The 23,640-nt window shown below is 34.6% G+C and overlaps 1 protein-coding gene across 2 annotated transcripts; it reads left to right on the forward strand.

Annotated features, from left to right (window-relative positions):
• The first annotated feature begins 662 nt into the window (after positions 1-662).
• On the forward strand, positions 663-23,089 carry LOC127868509 (sulfate transporter-like). 2 transcript variants are annotated; one of them, XM_052410344.1, is made up of 2 exons: positions 663-1,332; positions 20,183-23,089. In XM_052410344.1, the coding sequence occupies exons 1-2, from the start codon at positions 1,318-1,320 to the stop codon at positions 22,271-22,273; spliced, it is 2,106 nt and encodes a 701-aa protein (XP_052266304.1). In that variant the 5' UTR covers positions 663-1,317; the 3' UTR covers positions 22,274-23,089. The 2 variants fall into 2 exon arrangements, with proteins under 2 accessions (XP_052266304.1, XP_052266303.1); XM_052410343.1 differs by lacking the exon at positions 663-1,332 and adding an exon at positions 13,192-13,460.
• The last annotated feature ends 551 nt before the right edge of the window (positions 23,090-23,640 follow it).

A 23,640-nucleotide genomic window follows, 5' to 3' on the forward strand; every position in this document is an offset into this window, starting at 1 on the left:
TTAAGTTTCAAGTCAAAAATTGTGTTTGTGTAAACCTTTATTAATACTCTTAAAATGAGGACATTCGTCTAAAGATATTGCTTTGTAATTGTACATGAAGATTAAACTGAAAAGTGGCCGATTTTTTAGGTACAATTGCCCTAAGAAAATGGATAGTTTATATGTCATTAATTTCTGTTCATAAAAGTAACATACACTGATCTAATTCTATTGAAATTTTCATGCTAGGTGAGTTTTGAACCCAGGATAATATATGTGAAGTTTAGTTTAAACCAGTTGCTTAAAACAAAAGATTTTGTTAAAATAGTCCCAAAAGTGGCTGGAATTACGTACACGACCAGTAATGATATTTGTTTTGGCAATTGTTGTTTTAACCTAAGACATTCGTCTGGAAAGGTCATCTGTTTATAGTGAATTGTATCCTCTTACTGTCACGTCCAATGATAACATCCGCGGAGAGATTTGGCGGGAACTAGCATAGCCGGATCAAATTGTACGTGACAGCAAGGAACGACAACTCTGTCTAATGACAGCAATCTCCACGCAGAGTTGTCGTCTCATGTTCTCACATACATGTCTCGCATACAGCTATGCCGGTTCCAGTCAAATCTCTGCGCGGAGGCTGCAATGACCGTAGATGCCAGTCAATAGTTTGAATCGATAAATCTGTTTATGAGCTTGCTCAGCTGCATAAAAACGCGCTTATAACAACATAATTATGTTGTCTGCTTAGATTTATATTCCATCGGACTAAAACCGCAATTACTGTTTTCTTGCGCCAGGAGTATTGCTAAATATATATTTGTAGCGTGCTTGTTCCAAACGGATAATTGACTTGAAATTTACTTTAAGTGGATTTTGTCGTAGTGATGTTTTAGTGTTTCGCTATATTCTCGATAATATTTTAAATGAGCAACCAGATTTTTGAAAATGTTATTTGCTTTCTGATTGGTTAAATATATTACAAATTTTTAACACAGAACATCCTGTTTCATTGTCTTTGTTTTAGTAGCTTGATCAACTCTAGAAAATTGAGGATTATGGTACAGTCCTTTATTATTTTAGTTTTCAGTTTATGCCTTCTAGAGTTGTGTTGTACACGACTCACAAGAGTGCGCTAACCTGAATACGATTTCTAATAACTTAAAAAGAATACGGACACGTAATATAATTGTGCTGGAATGAAATTGTGCGAATATGAATTCAGAATATGGAAGTAATTGACCAACACATTTGTTTACTACAGATGGATTTGAATTATAAGTGGACTTTTGTGTACAATATTTGCCTAGCGAAAGACAAATAGAACTAGCGGCCATGGAAATTGAACGGGTAAGCTTTAAACTTTATACCTCAAAGATTTTTTTTATAATTGTCTGACGAAATTAACATTTTAAAAGTAATCGTTAGTATTTAACAATCTTATCATAATGACTTTGAGTGCTTAAACATTATAAACCTGATTTAAAATTGCAGGCTTTATAACCCAATAAACAATATACTTAAACAAGCCACCAAAAATAAGGGAAACCCATTTGCCCAAGCTTTACATTCCAGGCTTTTTATATTTATGACATTATTACGACATATTGTATGGATTTTTTATTCTTGAAGGCGAACTTCTGACGCGCGTGTGTGTGTGTATGCGTGTAAGTGTGTGTGTGGGGGGGGGGGGGGGATTAAAATGATTAACTCAACGTTTCTACTGCGCTGTTTATATGTATGTTTTTTGCTGACTTATGCTTGAAAAGGGCTTTAAAAAACCTAAACACATTTGTTTTGAGAAAGAATACCCGACATACCATTTTAATTTTTCAAAAACATAGGTATTATACAAAGTTAGTGATTTCATTTTGCAACCCATTAGTCATCATTCAAATCGAAATTTACTTCATTTTTGTTTGAAAATTCTGTTTTACTGAAAATATTTTTTAAAACCTTAAATTGTGAAACCCTGCATTTTAAACTTGACATGGGAAAATATTGAACATTACGTTTATATCCGGTATTACATCTGGTATTGATAGTAAGCGTTTTATTGTTTACATACAGCTATACAGTGGTGATTTCCCAACACAACATATTAATGTAGTTATTCAGTTTGCACATTTAAACGCTTCGGCTTGTTGCGTACACAGAGATATTATTATCTAAATCAGGGGTATCACCGTGTTTCATTCGTTGTATGTTGATTTATAATTGAACGAATGCGTAAATAAATAAACTGAAATACTTCGAAGTTCAAGCGCTGTACTTCCTGTGCTAGTCAGATGCCAAGTGGTACATCTAGACACACTCAGCTCACATCCTCTCCCTGAACAAAGGTTAAGTAAGTGGGCTTAACGAAGAGATTAAATGGAAAGCCACTTTATGTATTTAGTTAAGATCAGAAACGAGTGTACATGAATGATAATGTGTGTATGATTTCAACGTATTTTTTAATAAACAACCAGGTTTTTGTTATCGTTCTTCATTTAAACTATGTACACGCGTAATTTTAACTATGTACAAGCGTAATGGTGCACTAGTTTATTAATTATTTTCATTAGTAACTTTGTTGTGCATGAATACTTTTCATTCTCCCCGCATGCACCTATTGAAATATCTTTTAACTTTAATGTTGATAAAGCGTCTATTGGGGAAGAGAAATTTACATTAAAAAAATTGAATTGGTGTTACGACGATGATTAGTCTAACACATATTTAACAAGTATGCAAAACAATTTTACACGAATATGATCGCATTGTCGATACTATAATTAGCAGTAATTTGAATATTGACATAGGTATTGAGAATCTCGCGACGTTGTTGTATGACTGTGCATTTAATGCATATGGTCAAACGAGAACATATTTTAATTCTAAGAAAACACCTGGACGGAAATATAATAGCCCATGGTTTAACAACGAGTGTAAAGTTGCGCGTCGTAGCTACATGCGGGCCAAACGATTATTTTACGCTGATCGCTCAACTGATAATCGGGCAGTATTTTTAACATCGAAGACGCAATATAATAAAACAAAAAGACATGCTAAGCGTTCATTTAACATGCGTCAACGAGAAAATTTTCGCACATATGCCAAGTCACAACATAAAAAGTTTTGGAATGAAATAAAAAAAGTAAATAATCGGCGAAATGATAGTGATATTACTCCGGACACATTTTTTGAACATTTTAAGAATTTATTTTCAAGCGATGATGTTTTTTCTAATGTCATGGTTAAAGAAGATTTATCAAACTTATTAGATAGTTTCATTGTTTCCGTGAAATTTCTTGATAGCGACTTCACAATTGAAGAAGTAATGAATGCAATAGGGGATCTTAAACGGGGGAAAAGCGGTGGTTTTGACCAACTTATTCCTGAGATTTTTATTGATTGTAAAGTGATTATATCTCCTGTCCTATGTAAATTGTTTAATTATATTTACAGTACAAGTTCATATCCATACTCATGGTCTTTAGGCGTTATTGTCCCAGTGTCTAAGAAAGGAGATAAGAACGATGTCAATAACTACAGGGGAATAACTCTTACTTGTATTTTTTCTAAAATATTTTCCATATTGCTAGACTTAAGAGTATGTAAATGGCTTGAAAACAATAATAAACTAAGTGATTTTCAATTTGGTTTTAGAAGCGATAAGAGTACTATAGATTGTATTTTTGTGCTAAATGCAGTGATAAATAGAGTAGTTTATCGAGAAAACCGGCAGCTGAATTGTGTCTTTGTTGATTTAAAAAAAAGCTTTCGATCTCGTTTATAGGAAAGGAATTTTGTACAAACTGCTGCAGCATAACATATCATCTTAATTTGTTAAAATGATTAAATCAATATATGATTGTGTTAAATCATGCGTTAAGACAAGTAATATAAGTAGTGGTTCATGTACACTGTGCAGTAGCACACGTATAGAAAATCAGTGTAATCACACATTTAAAACTGGCTATTCTCTTTCAGAATTCTTTGATAGTCATTCTGGTGTAAACAGGGTGAGCCTTTATCACCATTATTGTTTATATTGTTCGTAAATGATATATATGACTATTTGTATAATGATTCTACTGAATATGTTAATGTCGACAACATAAAATTATTCTCGTTGCTATTTGCTGACGATACCGCTTTATTTTCTTACTCAGCAACTGCACTCCAGCGTCTTTTAGATAGGTTACATGAATATTGCAGCGAATGGAGAATATCTGTGAACACAAGCAACACTGTTGTTATGGTTTTTAATAAAGGCAATAGAATTAAAAATATTGATGTTAAATATAATGATATTAAGCTAGAGGTAGTAAATAAGTTTACTTATCTCGGTGTGACATTGTCCTCAAACGGCAGTTTTTTTAAAGCGCAGGAAGCCTTATCGAAACAAGCGTCTAGAGCAATGTTTTCCCTAAATAAACTTTTTTTCTAAAATTTCATTCAGTATTGCTGACAAAATACGTCTTTTTGATGCTATGATATTGCCAATATTGACCTACGGTACTGAGATTTGGGGATTTCATCCCAGCCCAGACATAGAGAAAGTCCATCTAAAATTCCTTGAACAGACATTGTCTATTCGACCACAAACTACGTCTGCGGCAGTGTATGGCGAGCTGGGTCGTTTTCCTTTAGAGTGTATAAATAAGATGCGTATCATTAAATTTTGGTTCAAAATAAAGCAGAAACCAGATTCCTTACTTAATAAATTGTTGCTAGATTTTGATGATGCTAATTCGCATATTACTAACTGGGGTATTAAACTCAAGATATTGCTCCAGGATATAGGATTGCCTTTTTTGTATTATAAATATGATATAACCACTAGTGATGTTAATTGTATTTGTCAGCGTATAAAGGATATCAGTTTACAAACATGGGTTAGCGATATTGATAACTTGCCTAAACTTGATACGTATCGTTTATTAAAATCAAATTTTGATTTTGAAAACTATTTAGATATTGTGGTAAATGATAGGGATAGAATTTGTTTTACTAGACTTCGCTGTTCTGCACACTCACTATTTATTGAAGAAGGTAGATATAGAAATATTCAAAGAAATGAACGAGTATGTACAAGATGTAATATGGATGTAATTGAGAATGAATACCATTTTTTGTTAATTTGTCCATTGTATAGGGATTTAAGAAAACTATTGTAACCTAAATATTATCTACGCTGGTCTTCAATAGATGTCTACTTCGAATAGAAAAACATTAATTAACTTGGCTAAATTTACTAAAATGGCATTTAATTTAAGATCTAGTCACAATTAGTATTATGTATGTATATATGTATATTGTTTATTGTTTTTTTTTGTTTTTTGTCAACATTCGCACAACCATTAATCTTTATTTCATGTCCATCATATACACCATACTTTTCATCACAATTGTTGTATATGCATTTATTCACACCGTCATTACATGTATTATGTATATTGTTTGGCTATGTACAAATGTATTTGCCAATAAAATTGACTTGACTAGATTTTAATGATATCAGCTCATTCTTAAAGAAGTGTAAGTAAACATCGGAAATTGTCGAATCACTCACAGTTGCTAAGTGAAAAGCGAGAGTTACATAGAACAGGTCACGTGTTACACTTTAAAGTCATACAAACACTGATACTTCCATATCATAATTAGAGATACGAAGAACAATTTCTATAATCATCCCTACGCTCTGTATTGAATTGTTGATCGAAATAAAGTAAACATCGAACCGTTTTCTGTATTAATTAGATATGTACGAAAACACACCCATAAAATGTAATGTTGTATTTCATGTTTTATTTAACCATGTCTTCGGACGATCGATATAGATATTGCTTTCAAAATTAAACATTTTTATTATATACATAGTTTTAACAAATCACAATAAGAACAATGAATTTCTGGTGTTCCTATTTTGCAATATGTTACTATTGTGTGGTCTTAGAAAGTATTCAGGTACCAGCAATAATACAATTTACCGCTCGCATTATCCAATTAAAGAAAATGATTGTGATGTATGTATGAAGTGTACGTATAAAGTGAAGTCTTGTTTGAACTACCTTTTTGCATACGCACACGTTAGCAAGATACACTTTTAACAAAATTAATTTTAGTAGATCTTCTATTTATTTCTATGATTTTCTATTATATTCGCACCTAACAATAGAAATGAGATGATACGAGCGCCTGTTTTCTTTTGTTCTTGAATGTGATACATACATAGGATTCTAACATAGTTTTATGGAGTTTTGTTTGTTTTTAAACAGTGTATAAAAGTTTATGTAAATAAAATCTCATACTATAGAATCACTATTACCATAATGTAAGGACTATGCACAAACTTCAAGTAATCACTATGACCTTGACCTTGGAGCGATGTACATGGTTGTTTCACACACCGACTACAACTCCAAGTGTTCTCTGTGACCTTCAGGAGAGCGACATGGGCAGTCCCGGATTATCCATTGGGCTGAGTGGGAAACTGGATATGGTCTCAGCGACTTTTAGGGGCCCCTTGATACCGTGACGAAATATTTTGTACTTACTTACTTGGCCAAATTTAATGACTTTACTAAGCCAATTATGTTATATCAATCTTATGTTCCGATTAAAGTCTTGACATTGTCTAACCAAGAAACACTCAGTTATTATTTGCAAAACCGTATTTAAATTCTCGATCTAACAATCATATTTTTGTATCAGCATTGCGGTATTTTAATGACAGTTTATACCTTTACAAGAATATTGTCACAGTTTATGTCTTGCCAGCCTTGGCACTGGTATGCTTATATTAATCGAGTGATGCTGCTGTTGATGATGATGATGAAGAAACAAAAGGTTATGATGATGATTGCATCCTCTTGACATACTGATGTGAAATATCACGTTCATTCGCACGACGTTATTCTATACACATAGAGAAACTAAGAAATGTCAGAGATGCCGCTGTCCCTTTTTCCCTAAGCATGTTTAATACGAAATAAGAGATACTTTGATTTTGCAATAATGATGATGATGATGATGATGATGATGATGATGATGATGATGATGATGATGATGATGATGATGATGATGATGATGATGATGATGATGACTGCGTGTCCGTTGTGTCTAAAAGCAGAAGACACATGACAACTAATCGTATAAATTATCTTTTCAAAACAAAAAGATATACGGCGTTGATGTTGGCATTTGATAACAAGATAATGTAATAACTGTAAATAAATGTATTAATTGTAAAACTATTTCCATTTGTTGTATGTGATGATTTTCATAAAATTAGCACATACTTATTTCTTTAATAGCAAAATGCTGTTAATGAGTTTTCTCTCAGGCGAGTTCGTAAACAAATAACATTTCAGTATTGGATAATATTCTTGAACTCATGTAAAATAAGAAAACCATTTTAATAATAATTCAAAAACAACATAAACAAAGAACTTAATCGTAATCGTTTTACTCAAATTGTGTGTGGTCGTGCGTCGTGCAAAACCGTACAATTCATGCAGGTAAGGAATGAAGTACATATCGAAAAACGGCGGTGCGCGCGGCTTCATTTATCTTTCTTAGTACCACCCTTTTGGGTCTTTTGTGAATTATCGTCTTTCGATCGAACCTGGTAATGTCAAATCAGCAAAATAAGTAGATGCATCAGCCACTTTGAAATGATTAATTTATATATTTTCATAACATGCGTTTATCGATCTGTATGTATTTATCTTGATCAAAGCCAAGGTGTCAGACACATTTGGGCTTCAATTCATGTAAATATGTACCCAATTTAAGAAATGTGTCTACCGAAATTAATCCATCGTCATTTCGTATAAATAAAAATCGATAACAAACTTTGATAATGTCCTTTATGCTTTATATAAAGCTTTAATTAAACGATGATAACTGGAAGAGACATAAAATAGTGGGTTTATTAAAGATACGTCAACAATAAAAGCAAACATAGATCCTGAATAACTAAACCCTCACGAAAGGTCGCAGCAAGAAATTGATTGTATCCGACATAAATATACAAAATGCTTGCCTTATGCAAACACATCAATTTGCGATTGTTAGTTCTGTTGTTGATGCTAAGAACAAAAGCCCCCACAGCTGTTCAACATCAATGTAATCTCGATGTAGAAGTTGTAAGCGCTGACAAAGCGCTCTGTTATAGCAATTGTTGTGTCGGGAACGTTAAACAGAGTTTGAATCAGAACATAGTTGACCGTGGTTTGAGCTGTAATGAAACTTAATGTTTGGGTAACAATAATCATGGCAAAAGCGGTAGAAGGGATGGGGAGTATTCTGGATTAACCGTGAATAAAAGTCCGCCTCTCCGTAAACATGAACTTATCCGACGAACAACCCCCACGCTTTACAACGTGCAACACTCAAACGTGCATGAACTGTTCCTTATAACACGAACACTAAGCACATAAAATGAACTTTACCGTAATCGTTTTACTCAAATTGTGTGTGGTCGTGCAAAACCGTACAATACAGGCAGGTGAGGCCTGTGTACGAGGCACGAGATAAATCTATCTTATATATGGGGCATTTCTGAGATAGTTGATGTATCTCAAATGGTTTAGCTTGCAGAATCGGTCGTTGTTAAATGTTAATGGGACATTCAATTCAGCCTAGTTTTTGTTTCTCCCAATTTATGTATCTTTAACAAATGCAAAATGAACTAGTTCGGTGTGCTTTGTAAAAATGTTTGCAACATTTTATTGTATAATAATGTGGGTGAAAACCTGCAAAAGACGTTAACGCAGAAAATAACACCTTAACAAGACGGAAGCAATTTACATGAAAAAATGAATTAAACTCTTGGTAGCAAATTAGTATTTCCCGTTTTCTGTCCGCAATCTCCCAATACATTCGACCATTTGCGGCCGTAATGTCTTCTCGATAAGTATCCATGCACAGCGCTAAATTGCTAGTAATTAATAAGTCTCAAGTATCCGCGAAATAGGAATGGAAATTGCAAGCGCAAGTGCATGTATTATCACAACGTTTCAACAGATTGTTTATCTGTTTGTAAAAACGACTATTCGTAGATTTATCCGATCTGTTCTAATCGTCTGCGTAATGCTCGAGTTAAGGCAAACGTGCATCCTCTCCATACAACTGTCTCAACTACACGTATTCAATTGTTTCTTCCAACGTGTGTCGGGGTCGTTGTGCAAGATTACTGACTAATTTCCATACCTCTTAGCTGCAACTGAACCAAATTTCGTCCTTTATATGTCCCCCACTATAATAGTGGGGGACATATTGTTTTTGCCCTGTCTGTTGGTTGGTTGGTCTGTTGGTTGGTTTGCGCCAACTTTAACATTTGCAATAACTTTTGCAATATTGAAGATAGCAACTTGATATTTGGCATGCATATGTATCTCATGGAGCTGCATATTTTGAGCGGTGAAAGGTCAAGGTCAAGGTCATCCTTCAAGGTCAAATGTCAAATATATGGGTCAAAATCGCTCATTTAATGTACACTTTTGCAGTATTTCAATATTCAAGATAGCAACTTGATATTTGGCATGCATGTGTATCTCATGGAGCTGCACATTTTGAGTCGTGAAAGGTCAAGGTCAAGGTCATCCTTCACGGTCAGAGGTCAAATATATGTGGCCAAAATCGCTCATTTGATGAGTTCTTTTGCAATATTGAAGATAGCAACTTGATATTTGGCATGCATGTGTATCTCATGGAGCTGCACATTTTGAGTGGTGAAAGGTCAAGGTCAAGGTCATCCTTCAAGGTCAGAGGTCAAATATATGTTGCCCAAATCGCTTATTTTATGAATACTATTGCAATATTGAAGATAACAACTTGATATTTGGCATGCATGTGTATCTCATGGAGCTGCACATTTTTAGTGGTGAAAGGTCAAGGTCATCCTTCAAGGTCAAATATATGGGTCAAAATTGCTCATGTAATGTTACTTCTGCAATATTGAAGCTAGCAATTTTATATTTGAAATGCATGTGTATCTCATGGAGCTGCACTGTAGCGAGCTTTTCCAATGTTCTATTAGAATTACTGTTCGGACTGTATACGATTTAATCACTACATTGAGTTCATTAATATCACATCACTTTATTAATATTTTAGATCGTATTTTATTTTTATTTTAACACAAGTTTATATTCCAAAATAAGCTGTTTTTATTTGTACACTTAATAATCAGTTATTTTAATATTGCTGGTCTTAATTCAAATATAATTCCACATTAAAAGGTTTATGTTGTTACTTCCTAAAAGCCTAAATTCCAACTCTAATCGAAACTCTTTCCAGACACGTTATTTAGCTACAATTTTGTCCACTCTCACCAAACAGACCCACACTTATCAACATTCACAACATAAACAGCCGATAAGCACAGCCGAAAATGTCATCTCTCTCGCAACAGAGCACATTTAATCTAAAACAAACAAACTCTCTCTCTCGAACAATATCAGATATCCGATCCAGCATCCACACCCAAGGTATAATTAATCGCAGTTCGCGACATGCACATTTTGAGTGGTGAAGGGTCAAGGTCAAGGTCATCTTTCAAGGTCAAACGTCATATAGGGGGACATTGTGTTTCACAAACACATCTTGTTGTAATGAGAAATTGTGTTGAGGTAAATGAGCAACACCAAGGTATCAATATAATCTACTGAAGGTATTCAATTGCAACTTCACTAATGTGTTCGGGTCAATGTATGATCTATTGTGTACTAAGAAAGAATTGGTTGATGTAAACATGCAACATCTCGATTTTACTGTTGTTACCATAGGTGTTCAATTAAAACTTCATACGTGTGTCGGGGTCATTGTGTGAGATCACTTACCTGGATCCAGAACTCCGACCTGCACTTTCGAAGAATCATTCCCCCTATTTGTGATAAGAAAATGTGTTCATGCATGTAAACGTGAAGTACCATAGTGTGACTTTTTCTTCTACAGGTATTCAATTAAAACTTCAGACATGTGTTCGAGGTCATTATGTGAGGTCACTGACCATAAATCAGAAGTTTTTTCCATTTGTACGTAGAATTGGTTAAGGTAAACGTGTAACATCTCTACATTGCTGTTTCTACTACAAGTATTTAATTGAAACATCACATATGCGTTAGGGATCAATGTGTGAGATCAATGACAAAGTTCAATACCTCAGAATTATGTCCCATTGTGTACTTATAAAATCGGTAAAAGTAAACATTTGCATATCGTTGTTTCTTCAACAGATATTTACCTTAACCTTCACGAATGCGTTTGAGGCTATTGTGGAAGTGTACTTACCAAGCTCAATAACTCTGAATTGCAATTAAGCACAAGTTAACCAATTTCTTTAGATCGACTATTCACCGAACTATACAATTCACCAAAATGTCGGCCCTTTTCGTTAAAGTTATGATCTGGTCAAGGTTAACGTGCAACTAAGCCACATCACTGTTTCTTCTACAGGTATTCACTTGAAACATCACACATGTTTCTGGGCCGCATGGTGGGATTGAACTGAGACATGTTTCGTCAAAGTCCGTGTAACATAATATGGAAAAACGGGTTTCCGCATATTCCTGTAATTTAATTTGTTGTAATGATGTGCGTTTTTGATATACAGTCAATCGAATGCAAGTTATTAAACCTGAAATAATGACATCTTGTTGCCTGGCATGGTCACTTTACTTGTTTTCATTTAAAAATGCTGCTTTAAGTTTAGTGTAGACATTCAACATCAAATTTGTCGTTGCGGTCATTTTATCACGTGACTGACGCAAAAAGTTCATTAAATGTCAAAGTGGACGCATTTTCTCAGGACAGCACATGGTTTTCATAAATAATTAAAGGCAAGCAGAAACCCCTAGGTGAATGCAATATCGTGATTATCTTATTAATAATTGACGCATATCAAATTGCGCCGAACACTAAAACATTGTGTATGGCCCAAACACAACGCGCTGAATTGCAAATCTGAGTTAATATCTTTGCTTAATAATCTTATAACATACATTATTATAAAACAATTTGTGAAGCATTAACGATATCATTCCGGTTTATGTACAATGCACGGCATACTCAGACGCGGAAAATCGAAAATGCGTCCTAACCTTTAAACAGAATCTTTCATAACAGAATTTCTTGTTGAATGCAATCAACGCTTTCCGAACATAAATCGAAACTGATGATATTTGTTGTGGTAAAAGCTGTTTTAACTTAAGATAGAAAAATCGGGACGCGCGTATCCATAGACAGCTATGCGACAATCGTCTGAAAATGTAATCTGCTTTATAGTGAATTGTATCCTCTGACAGTCACGTCCAATGACACTGCATCAGCAGACAATTTATTCCATAATGGAGGTTCCGTAGATATTCGATGTATCACGATTTGTCATATGACAGCAATGACGAGTTGTCGTGTCCATGCTCGCACATACAATTCTCGCATACAGCTGCTTCCAGTCAAATCTCTGCGCGGAGGTCCCAATGACCGCTGATGCCAGTCAATAGTTTCAATCGATAAATCTGTTTACGAGCCCGCTCAGCTGCATAAAAACGCGTTTATAACAAATTATATTGTCTGCTTAGATTTATATTCCATCGGACAAAAACCGCAATTACTGTATTCTAGCGTCAGGAGTATTGCTAAATATAAATATGTAGCGTGCTTGTTTGTTACGGATAATTGACTTGAAATTTACTTTCAGTGGATTTTGTCGTGGCGATGTTAAAGTGTTTCGATATATTCTCGATAATGTTTTATAAGTTCAACCAGAGTTTTGAGAATGTAATTAATTTGCTTTCTGATATTACAATTTTTTAAAACAGTACATCCTGATAAATTATCTATGTTTTAGTAGCTTGATCGACTCTAGAATATTGAGGATTATGATACAGGCTTTTATAAAGCACACTGATAATTGTCACAATGGTACTCATGATGTAGCTGGCTACCTGTATAGAATATAGATGTATTGATTTGTTATTTCATGTATTGCTAACTTATGAGATACGTACGTTAAATAATCCAATAGTTAAAGCATGTATTATGCAAATAAATGTGTTTCGTTATCACATAAAATGTGTTATAATTCGTCCCTTTAAGTTAAATATATCAAACTATTTAATGCAACGATCCGAGTTATCGATACAGTAAATGAAACCTATTCTATAAATAAACACACTTAATGGTGGCTATCTAGATAACGTGGATACCCAACACTAATTTACAAGTGAGTTTATGCCTTCTAACGATGCGTTACCCCACTCACAAGAGTGCGCTTAGATGAATACGATTTCTAATAACTTAAAAAGAATACGGACACGTATTTTGTGATGGGATGAACTTGTGCGAATATGATTACAGAATATTGAAGTAATTGACCAACACATTTGTTTACTACAGATGGATTTGCGTTATAATCGGAGTTCAGTGTACAATATTTGCATAGCGAAAGACAAATAGAACTAACGGCCATGGAAATTGAAAGGGTAAGCTTTAAACTTTATACGTCAACATTTTTGTAGATCTATAATGGTCTGACGAAATAAACATTTTAAAAATAATGGTAAGTATTTAACAATCTTATCATAATGACTTTGAGAGCTTAAACATTATAAACCTGATTTTAAATTGCAGGCTTTAGAATCCAATAAACAAACAAGCGACCAAAAATAAGGAAAATAATCTTTGCTCAAGTTTCACATTTCAGGCGTTTTATATTTATGACACTATTACGATATATTGTATGCATTTTTTTATTCTTAAAGGGGGGACTTCTTACGTGTGAGAGTGTGTGTGTGTGTGTGTGGGGGGGGATTACAGTGATTAACTCAACGTTTTCCTGCGCTGTTTGTATGTATGCTTTTTCATTTAATTGCTGACCAATGTTTGAAAAATGCTTTAAACAACCTTAACACTTTTGTTTTGAGAAAGAATACCCGACATACCCTTTTAATTTTTCAAAAAACATAGGTATTATACATAGTAATTTTATTTTGCAACACATTAGTCATCATTCATGTCGATATGTACTTCATTTTTGTTTGAAAATTCTGTTTTACTAAAAGTATTTTTATAACCTTAAAACCGTGAACCGTGCCTTTTAAACTTGACTTGGGAAAATATTGAACATTACGTTAATTGTCTATATCCGGTATTACAACGTTAGTAACCGTTTTCTTGTTTACATACAGCTATAAATACATGTATAGTGGTGATTTCCCAACACAACATATTAATGTAGTTATTCAGTTTGCACATTTAAACGCTTCGGCTTGTTGCGTACACAGCGATATTATTATCTAAATCAGGGGTATCACCGTGTTTCATTTGTTGTATAGTGATTTATAATTGAACGAATGCGTAAATAAATAAACTGAACTACTTCGAAGTTCAAGATCTGTACTTCCTGTGCTAGTCAGATGCCAAGTGGTATATCTAGACACACTCAGCTCACGTCCTCTCCTTGAACAAAGGTTAAGTAAGTGGGCTTAACAAAGAGATTGAAAGGAAAGCCGCTTTATGTATATTGTTAAGATCAGAAAGGATTGTACATAAATGATCATGTGTCTATGAAGTCAACGTATTTTTTAGTAAACAGCCAGGTTTTGGGTACCGTTCTTCATGTTAACTATGTACAAGCGTAATAGCGCACTATTTTATCAATTATTTTAAAGATATCAGCTCATTCTTAAAGAAGTTTAAGTATGCATCGGAAATTGTTGAATCACTCCCAGTTGCTTATTGAGAAGCGAGAGTTACGTAGAACAGGTCACGTGTTACTCTTTAAAGTCATACAAACACTGTTAATTCATTATCAGTATTAGATATACGAAGAACACATTTCTATTATCATTCCTACTCTCTTTATTTAGTTGTTGATCGAAATAAAGTAAACATCAAACCATATTCTGTATTAATCAGATATATGTACGAAAACACATCAATAAAATGTAATGTTGTATTTCATGTTTTATTTAACCATGTCTTCGGACGATCGATATATATATATATATATATATATATATATATATATATATATATATATATATCGCTTTCAATATTAAACATTTTTAATATACACATAGTTTTAACAAATCACAATAAGAACAATGATTTTTTTTAAAGGGGCCTTTTCACAGATTTTGGCATGTTTTGATGTTTGTCATTAAATGCTTTCTATTGATAAATGTAAACATTTGCTCTAAAAAGCTCTAGTAAAAAATCAAGAATAAAATTTAAAAAAAAAGAAAAAAAGTAACCCTCAACAGGGCCCGAACCACTGACCCCTGGAGTTCTGGAGTAAAAAGTCTACCACTTAGTCCCCTCCACCATCCTTCCGAATGCAATATAAGCTGTATTTTATACTATATATAAGCGATCCTCGTAGTTTCACAAAATATAACGCCAACAACAGAACTCTCCAAATTATTCAATCGTTTCGCGTTGCCACGCTTTATAATTTTCAGGTTTTTAAATCGTCAAAAGAGGCATATAATGGCTATATTAGAGCATGGTAAATGTTCAGTATTCCTCACAACTATCATAACTAAATCGAAAATTTGCGAATCTGAAACAACTTTTTTTAATTTTGTCAATTTACCAAAACGTGAAAAGGCCCCTTTAAGGTTTTCCTATTTTGTTATATGTGACTATTGTGTGGTCTTAGACAATATATAAGTGCCAGCAATAACAAAATTTACCGCTCTCATTATCCAATTTAAGAAATGATTGTGAAGTATGTTTGAAGTGTATTTATAAAGTGATGTCTTGTTTCATGATGATGATGATGATGATGATGATGATGATGATGATGATGATGATGATGATGATGATGATGATGATGATGATGGTAATGGTGGTGGTGGTGATGATGATGATGATGATGATGATCATCATGATGATGATGATGATGATGATGATGATGATGATGATGATGATGATGATGATGATGATGATGATGGTGATGATGATGATGATGATGATGATGATGATGATGATGATGATGATGATGATGATGATGATGATGATGATGATGATGATGATGATGCAAGGAATGATGATTTCTATAAAGCTTTGTTTCAACGATGATAACTGAAAAAGCAATTTTACACTGGATATGTATAAGTCAAAATCAACAGCAAACATAGAACAGAAACAAAACAAATTTCAACGAAAGGTCGCAGTGAGCACTGGATTTGATTCGACGCAAACAACTACAAAATGATGGCCTAATGAGCACTAATTAATTTGCAATTATTACGTTCTGCTGTTGATCGTAAGAACAAAAGCTCCTACAGCTGTTCACCATCAATGTACTCTCGAAGTAGCACTGGTAAGTGCTGATACAGCGCTCTGTATTAGAAAACGTTGTATCATTAATGTTATAAGGAGTTTGAATCAGCGAGTAGTTGACCATGGTTTGAGTTCTAATGAAACATAGCGCGTGGGTTACAATGATCATTACAAACTAGGTAGATGGGTAGGGGGTATTCTGGATTCACCATGAATGTCAGTCCGTATCATAAACACAAATTTGTCCGAAGAATAACTCCCACACTTTTCAATGTGCAACTTTCAATCTAGAATGCACTGTTCCTAATAACACGAAATTGTGCATATTCTATTTTTATTATTTTAAGAAAGATTTTGCTTAATTAAGTTGTGCCCCTTTTTTCAACTTCAACACATACTACGCAAAACGGTGTCGGAGTTTATTCGTCACTGTTGTTGCAACAACAAGCTCTTGTTGCTTTCGACAACAAATTTTAAATCTAGACGGATTTCAGCAGGCATGAGAAGCATGTTGTCCATGAAAACTGCGAGTCCATTGTGTCTAAAAGCAGAAGACATATGACAACTATTCGAATAAATTATCTTTTCCAAAAAAAATCATACTGCGTTGTTGATGTTGGCATTGGATAACAAGATAATAGAATAACTGTAAGTAAATGTATAAACTGTATAAATATTTTCATTTGTTTTATTTGAAGATTTTCATAAAATTAGCACATTCTTATTTCTTTAATAGCAAAAATGCTGTTAATGGAGTTAACTTTCAGGCGAATTCGTAAACAAATAACATTTCAGTATCGGATTATTATACTTGAACTTATTTTTTATGTTTATAAGTAAGCAATTTTGATAAAAGATCAAAAACAACATAAAAAAGAACTTAACCGTAATCGTTTTACTCAAATTGTGTGTAGTTGTGCGTCTTGCAAAACCGTACAACACAGAAAGGTATGACTGCACACGAGGCACGAGATAGATCTATCTTATATATGCAGAATTTCTGAGATGTATCTCAAATGGTTTTGCCTGGCAGAATCGGTCGTTGTTAAATGTGGATGAGACATTATCTTCAACATGGTTTTCTGTTTCTACCAGTTAATGTATTTTTAACAAGTGCAACAAGTGCACATGTTTAAGAAGTGCAACATTGAGCATTAGTTCAATTAACTAGTTCGGGTAGGCTTTGTGAACATCTTTTCAACATGTTATTGTATATTAATGTGGGTGAAAACCTGTATAAGATGGTAACGTAGAAAAAAAACCTTCAATGACGGAAGCAATTAACATACAATCTATGCAATCATCTCTAAATTGGAAATAAGTATTTCCCGTTATCTGTCCGCAATCTCCCAATACATTCGTCCATTTTCGGCCGCAATGCCTTCTCGATAAGTCTAACTTCATTTTCTTATCATTTTGTATGTAAATGCTCACGAAATTCAATGGCAAAATTGTATCCAAATAAATACATAAATTTCGTTTGAAATGCGTTCTTATTAAAGCATATTTTTAATTATTGCAATGTCATATAATCTCTTATATTTTAGTTCACCTGACGTTAACATTCTAGGGGCTACATTTATTGTCCGATCTTCATGAAGTTTGGTCAGAAGATTTGTGCCAATCATATATTGGACGAGTTTGAAAATGGTTCTGGTCTGTTGAAAAACATGGCCGCAAGGCGGCGAGTCATTTTTCTATTTATGGCTATAGTACAACCTTGTTAACACTCTAGATGCCACATTTATTGTCCTATCTTCATAAAACTTGGTTAGAAGATTTTTCCCAATGATATCATGGACGGTTTTAATGAATCAGGTTGATTGACAAGCATTGCCGCCAGGGGTGGGGGGGGGGGGGGGGGCGGGGCATTTTTCCTTATGTGGCTTTAGTAAAAACTTCTTAGCACCGTAAAAGTCACATGTATTGTCTAATCTTCATAAACTTGGTCAGGACACAGCGCTAAATTAATTAATTAGTCTCAGGTATCGACGATATAGGAATGGAAATTGCGAGCGCAAGTGCATTTATTATCACAACGTTTCAATAGATTGTTCATCCGTTTGTTAACTCGACTATTCGCAGATAAGTCCGAGCTATTCTAATCGCCTGCGTAATGCTCAAATTAAAGTAAACGTGCAACCTCGATCCCCATACCACTGTCTACACGTATTCAATTGAACCTTCCAACGTGTGTCGGGGTCGTTGCGCAAGGTCACTGACTAATTTCTATACCTCTTAGCTGCAACGGAACCAAATGGTGGCCTTTTTGTACTGAGAAAATGTGTTGAGGTAAATGAGCAACACCAAGGTATCAATATATCTACTGCAGGTATTCAATTGCAACTTCACTAATGTGTTCGGGTCAATGTATGATCTATTTTGTACTAAGAAAAAAATTGGTTGATGTAAACGTGCAACATCTCCATATCACTGTTTTTAAAAGAGGTGTACAATTGAAATTTCACACGTGTGTCGGGGTCATAGGGCGAGATCACTTACCAAGATCCCAAAGTCTGACCTGCAGCTGTGAAGAATGATTCCTCCTTTTTGAGATAAGAAAATGTGTTTATCCATGTAAACATGCAGTACCATAATGTAACCTTTTCTACTACAGATATTCAACTAAGCACAAGTTGACCATTTTCTTTAGCTCGACTATCCACCGAGCTATACAATTCACCAAAATGTCGGCCCTTTTCGTTAACGTCCGTGTTATGATCTGGCCAAGGTTAACGTGCAACTAAGCCACATCACTGTTTCTGCTACAGGTATTCACTTGAAACATCACACATGTTTCTGGGCCGCATGGTGGGAATGCATTGAGGCATGTTTCGTCAAGACAGTGTAACAGTAAAAATAGAAAAACTGGTTTCCGCAAATTGCTGTAATTGTTCAGTAATGTTGTGCGTAATTATCTTCGATATACACATGTACAGTCAATTAAATGCAAGTAATTAAAACTGAAATAAGGAAATCGTGCTGCCTGGCATGGTCAATTTACTTGTTTTAATTTAAAACTTGCCTGCTTTAAGTTTAGTATAGACATTCAAAATCAAATATGTCATTGCGGTCATTTTATCACGTGACTGACACAAAAAATTCATTATAATATCAAAGTGGACGCATTTTCTAAGGACAGCACGTGGTTTTCATAAATAATTAAAGGCAAGCAGAAATCCCCTAGATTCGTGCAATATCTAGACTACCTTATAAACAATTGACGCCATTTTATTACAGGAGCACCATGTGCTTACTCTGTTTCGTTTGCGCAGAGCGCGTGGTCATAATATCAAAGGGGGTGCATGTAAGCCATGCATCAGCGGGGTTTAAGCAAGCTTTTGAGATATATGTAGTAAATATTTCGTGATTTCGTTTACAGTCATCGAACAATTGGCATATTTCGTTCATTTAAGTGTTGCATGGGTAATACATTAATTTCGCCATGACGTACTTCTCTAACACGACATCATTCCTTTACACGTAGATACTAGTTAGGTATCGTTTACGTTCATACCCCTACTGATATTAAATGGCTGTCATATTATTTTAGAAACTTTTGCATTTGGTTTCGGTGTGGTAGCTTACACAATTATAACATAATTCCGGAGTATTGTCAAACATAAGTATAATGCATTTAAATCATTTTTGCAGTTACTCTATATATGCAGTTTAAGTCGTTAAGCTGTTTACCATTTATTATTCATTTGCTGTCAATTAATTCTAGGAACATCGTATTTGTATATTCGGGAGCTTAGGTTTTCAAAGTGATAATTATTTTGATTCATTTTGCAGGAGCACTTGATTTTATCATTTCTATGGCAAGCTTGTCGAAAACGATTAAAGGTCCACGATATTCATTTTTATTTAGACGTCACGATCATTATCAACTCAATTTTATTAATTTGTATTGCAGGAACGCCTTTTAAACATCGCTTCGGACGACAAAGATGTCCGCCCTAAGCACACGGCGCAGGTTTTGATTACCAGAAACGTCTACACACAGGACCAATACGATGCTACGTATGCGGATTCGAATGCCACAAAGTCCACCCTAATGACGTGTGTAAAGAAAAAACTTAAAATCTGTAGTCCGAACAAAATTTGCGAAATTGTGTTATCGTATTTTCCTTGTGTTTACTTTGTGCGCAATTATAATATCAAGAAATATATTGCTTGGGATTTGTTGTCGGGTATTACGGTCAGTTTCATGCATTTGCCGATGGCGTTAGGCTTTGGAATTCTCGCAACGTTGCGTCCCGTGCATGGCCTGTACACCACTTTCTTTTCCGTATTGGTGTACATGATTTTGGGAACTTCACCACACGTGTCCTTTGGGACCAACGCCGTGATGGCGTTGCTGACACAAACTGTTGTTGAGCGCGAGGCAGGTATTTTTATTGACGAACGAAGTGCAGCCAATGGAACCGCCCCAACTGAAGACGAAATAATGGAAGTGAAAACGGGTGCTGCTATGGCATGTTGTTTTATTGTCGGTGCAATTCTTCTGACCATGGGTCTTCTGAAACTTGGTTTCATCACGACGTATTTGTCCACATCGTTTGTTGGCGGATTTACCACTGCGTCGGCCGTCCACATAGCAACAAGCCAGCTACCAAAGGTCACAGGTATTACATTGACCAATCATGCCGGAGCTGGGAAGCTGATATTCACGTACATAGAAATTTTTAGTAAAATTGGCGATGCGAACGTAGCGGCAGTTATAATAGGTGTTATTTGTATGGCAGTACTGCTGTTTGTGAAGATATGTATCAATGAACGCTTTAAAAGCAAGATGAAGATGCCAGTGCCAATTGATCTTATTGTTGTAGTAGTTGTGACTATCATATCACACTTCGCGAAATTCTATGATAAATTCAATGTGAAAGTTGTTGGAGAGATTCCTAGTGGTTTCACTGTGCCTGATGTACCGCATTTCCACAACCTTGACGCTTTTATAATGGATGCTGTAGTAATCGCCGTTATGTCCTTTGCTTTGAGCATATCTATGGCGAAGCATTGTGCCGTCATTCACGGCATTGATATAGATGACAACCAGGAACTTGTTGCATATGGCGCAAGTAATTTGATTGGCTCTTTCTTCCATGCCTTTCCGGCTGCCGCTGCCCCGCCAAGGACCATGATTCTTAGCTCGCTTGGAGCCAAGACAACGCTACACGCGGTTCCCACGGTCGTGTTCATCGTGCTAGTTATTTTGGTCATTGGTCAGCTTTTTGTGTCACTGCCAATGACAGTTCTGGGCGCCATGATAATTGTTTCAATGAAGGATCTGTTGCTTCAGTACCAGAACCTTCCGAGAATCTGGCGCATTAATAAGTACGACTTTGCTATTTGGATGACTACAAACGTCGTAAGTGTTTTAGCAGATCTTAAGTATGGCATTATTGCCGGCATTGGGGTGTCGATATTTCTCGTGGTTGTTCGAGATCAGTGCGCGAAAGCGAGTATCGCAACTGTAGCTGAGAACGAAGACGTACTCGTTAATGTTAAAGCATTTGACGGTAACGCGCATGTAAAAGTCTTTAGAATACCCACGAATCTGTACTTTGCGACCTGTGAGCGCATCAAGTCAGAGCTGTTTAAACGGGTACCTAGCTCTATCCAAAAACCAAGAACAATCCATGCCGATCTTCACAAGGCGTTTAATATTGATAAAAATATTGAGCACAACGATACGCATAAAAATGGTGAAATATCAACAGCGAAGCCAGCGGATAATTTTGAAAATGTTGTTGACGAAGAGCATATAGTGCTAGTGATTGATTGTTTGCGGGTTAGTTACATAGATATGGCCGGCCTTGGGATTCTGGTACAGATAGTGAAAGCATACAAAGGGATGGGAATGGACGTCTATTTGACAGGTTTACATCAATCGGTCATAGAGACGTTAACGAACGGAGACTTCTTCAAATCGTTTCCAAGGTCCGACGTATATTATGACGTGTTTGATGTGCTGGAAATGCTACCAAAGACCTCGAATATGTAAGAATTACTATTTGCATTGTATACTAAGCGGCCGTAGTGGAACTATTTTAAGGACAAGAAGGGAAACAGATTTATAAACTTAAAGTTACTATATGTTTTTTATGGAAACATGATTAAACACTATGTGTCTATAGAATTAAAAGGTATATTGAACTAATAGACGCAATCCAACACGTACGGACATCATTAAGGAGAACGACTTAGATGGGATACTAGTGTTTAATAATACTATTATTGCTAATGTTACTATTATTCATAATTTATAATATTTAGTACAATACAAATGGAGAGATATGTATTATAGTTAATTGCTGGTACAGAGTTGGTATTTTGGTATGTGTTTAATTAAACTATATGTGACTTTTCCTGACCACCTCTGATATATAAGTATACAAGAACATAAAAACATTTTTTTCGTTAGTAGTCGCGGGTATTACTATTTTAATGTTGTTTCGCAATTAAAAATATTACTTACATTTCTATTTGTTGTTAAATTAATCATCATAACTTTATGTATGCATATGTTATTCAAAATTCTGTTATTGATAAATGTTTGATATAGTATAATGTGATATTTCGTTCAAGCATATGATAACTTGAAGGAACAAACTTTGCCATCAACTTTATTTATTTATTACGTTTATGTTTTTAATAACTTTTGTTCTTGCCACATACTTCATTTTTGAAAGGATCGACTTGTACAAATGGCAACATTTGCTTCGTCAGGGCACGTGGCCCTTTATTCATAGCAATTGACCAATTGGCAACAATCAGACACAAGACAAAAGCGCTACACAATGTACACACAAAATATCAGGAGATAATAACAAAAACAACACTGTATATATTCATGGAACATCGAGAGAAATGTAAAATTGCCTTCCCTGCCAGTTCATGATGTGTCGTATTGTAAGCTTGTTTAACAATACTTGTTGTTTCATTGTATACTATTTAGTTAATGTTTTTCTTGATATGTATTTCGAAAAATTGATAAAACACAAATGGTATCTCGTGTGTTTAATATAGTTTTACACTTTAAACAAACATGTATTAATTTATAAGCACATAATAGAACATCTATTGCTTTATTTTTCACTTAATGAAAATGTATTAGACTAACTTATCACAAAATAAAATGTAATTAGTAGTATTCCGTACTAAGTAAAATTACTCAGCACACAATAATCTTATGTACTAGGTTTTCATGGTGCAAAAGAAAACTGTATTATTCTTGCTGGTGGCTGAGATATGTTTTTTTTTAATTTGTTGCTACTGGTGTTGTACAGCTATGTTTGCCTCGATATTGTTACTTGAATTTTTACAATATGAATATACAAGATAATGCATTCCTCTTTTATTTAGTTGTTC

Source organism: Dreissena polymorpha, chromosome 2 (assembly GCF_020536995.1).
Source record: "Dreissena polymorpha isolate Duluth1 chromosome 2, UMN_Dpol_1.0, whole genome shotgun sequence".
Classification (NCBI taxonomy): Eukaryota; Metazoa; Mollusca; class Bivalvia; order Myida; family Dreissenidae; genus Dreissena; species Dreissena polymorpha.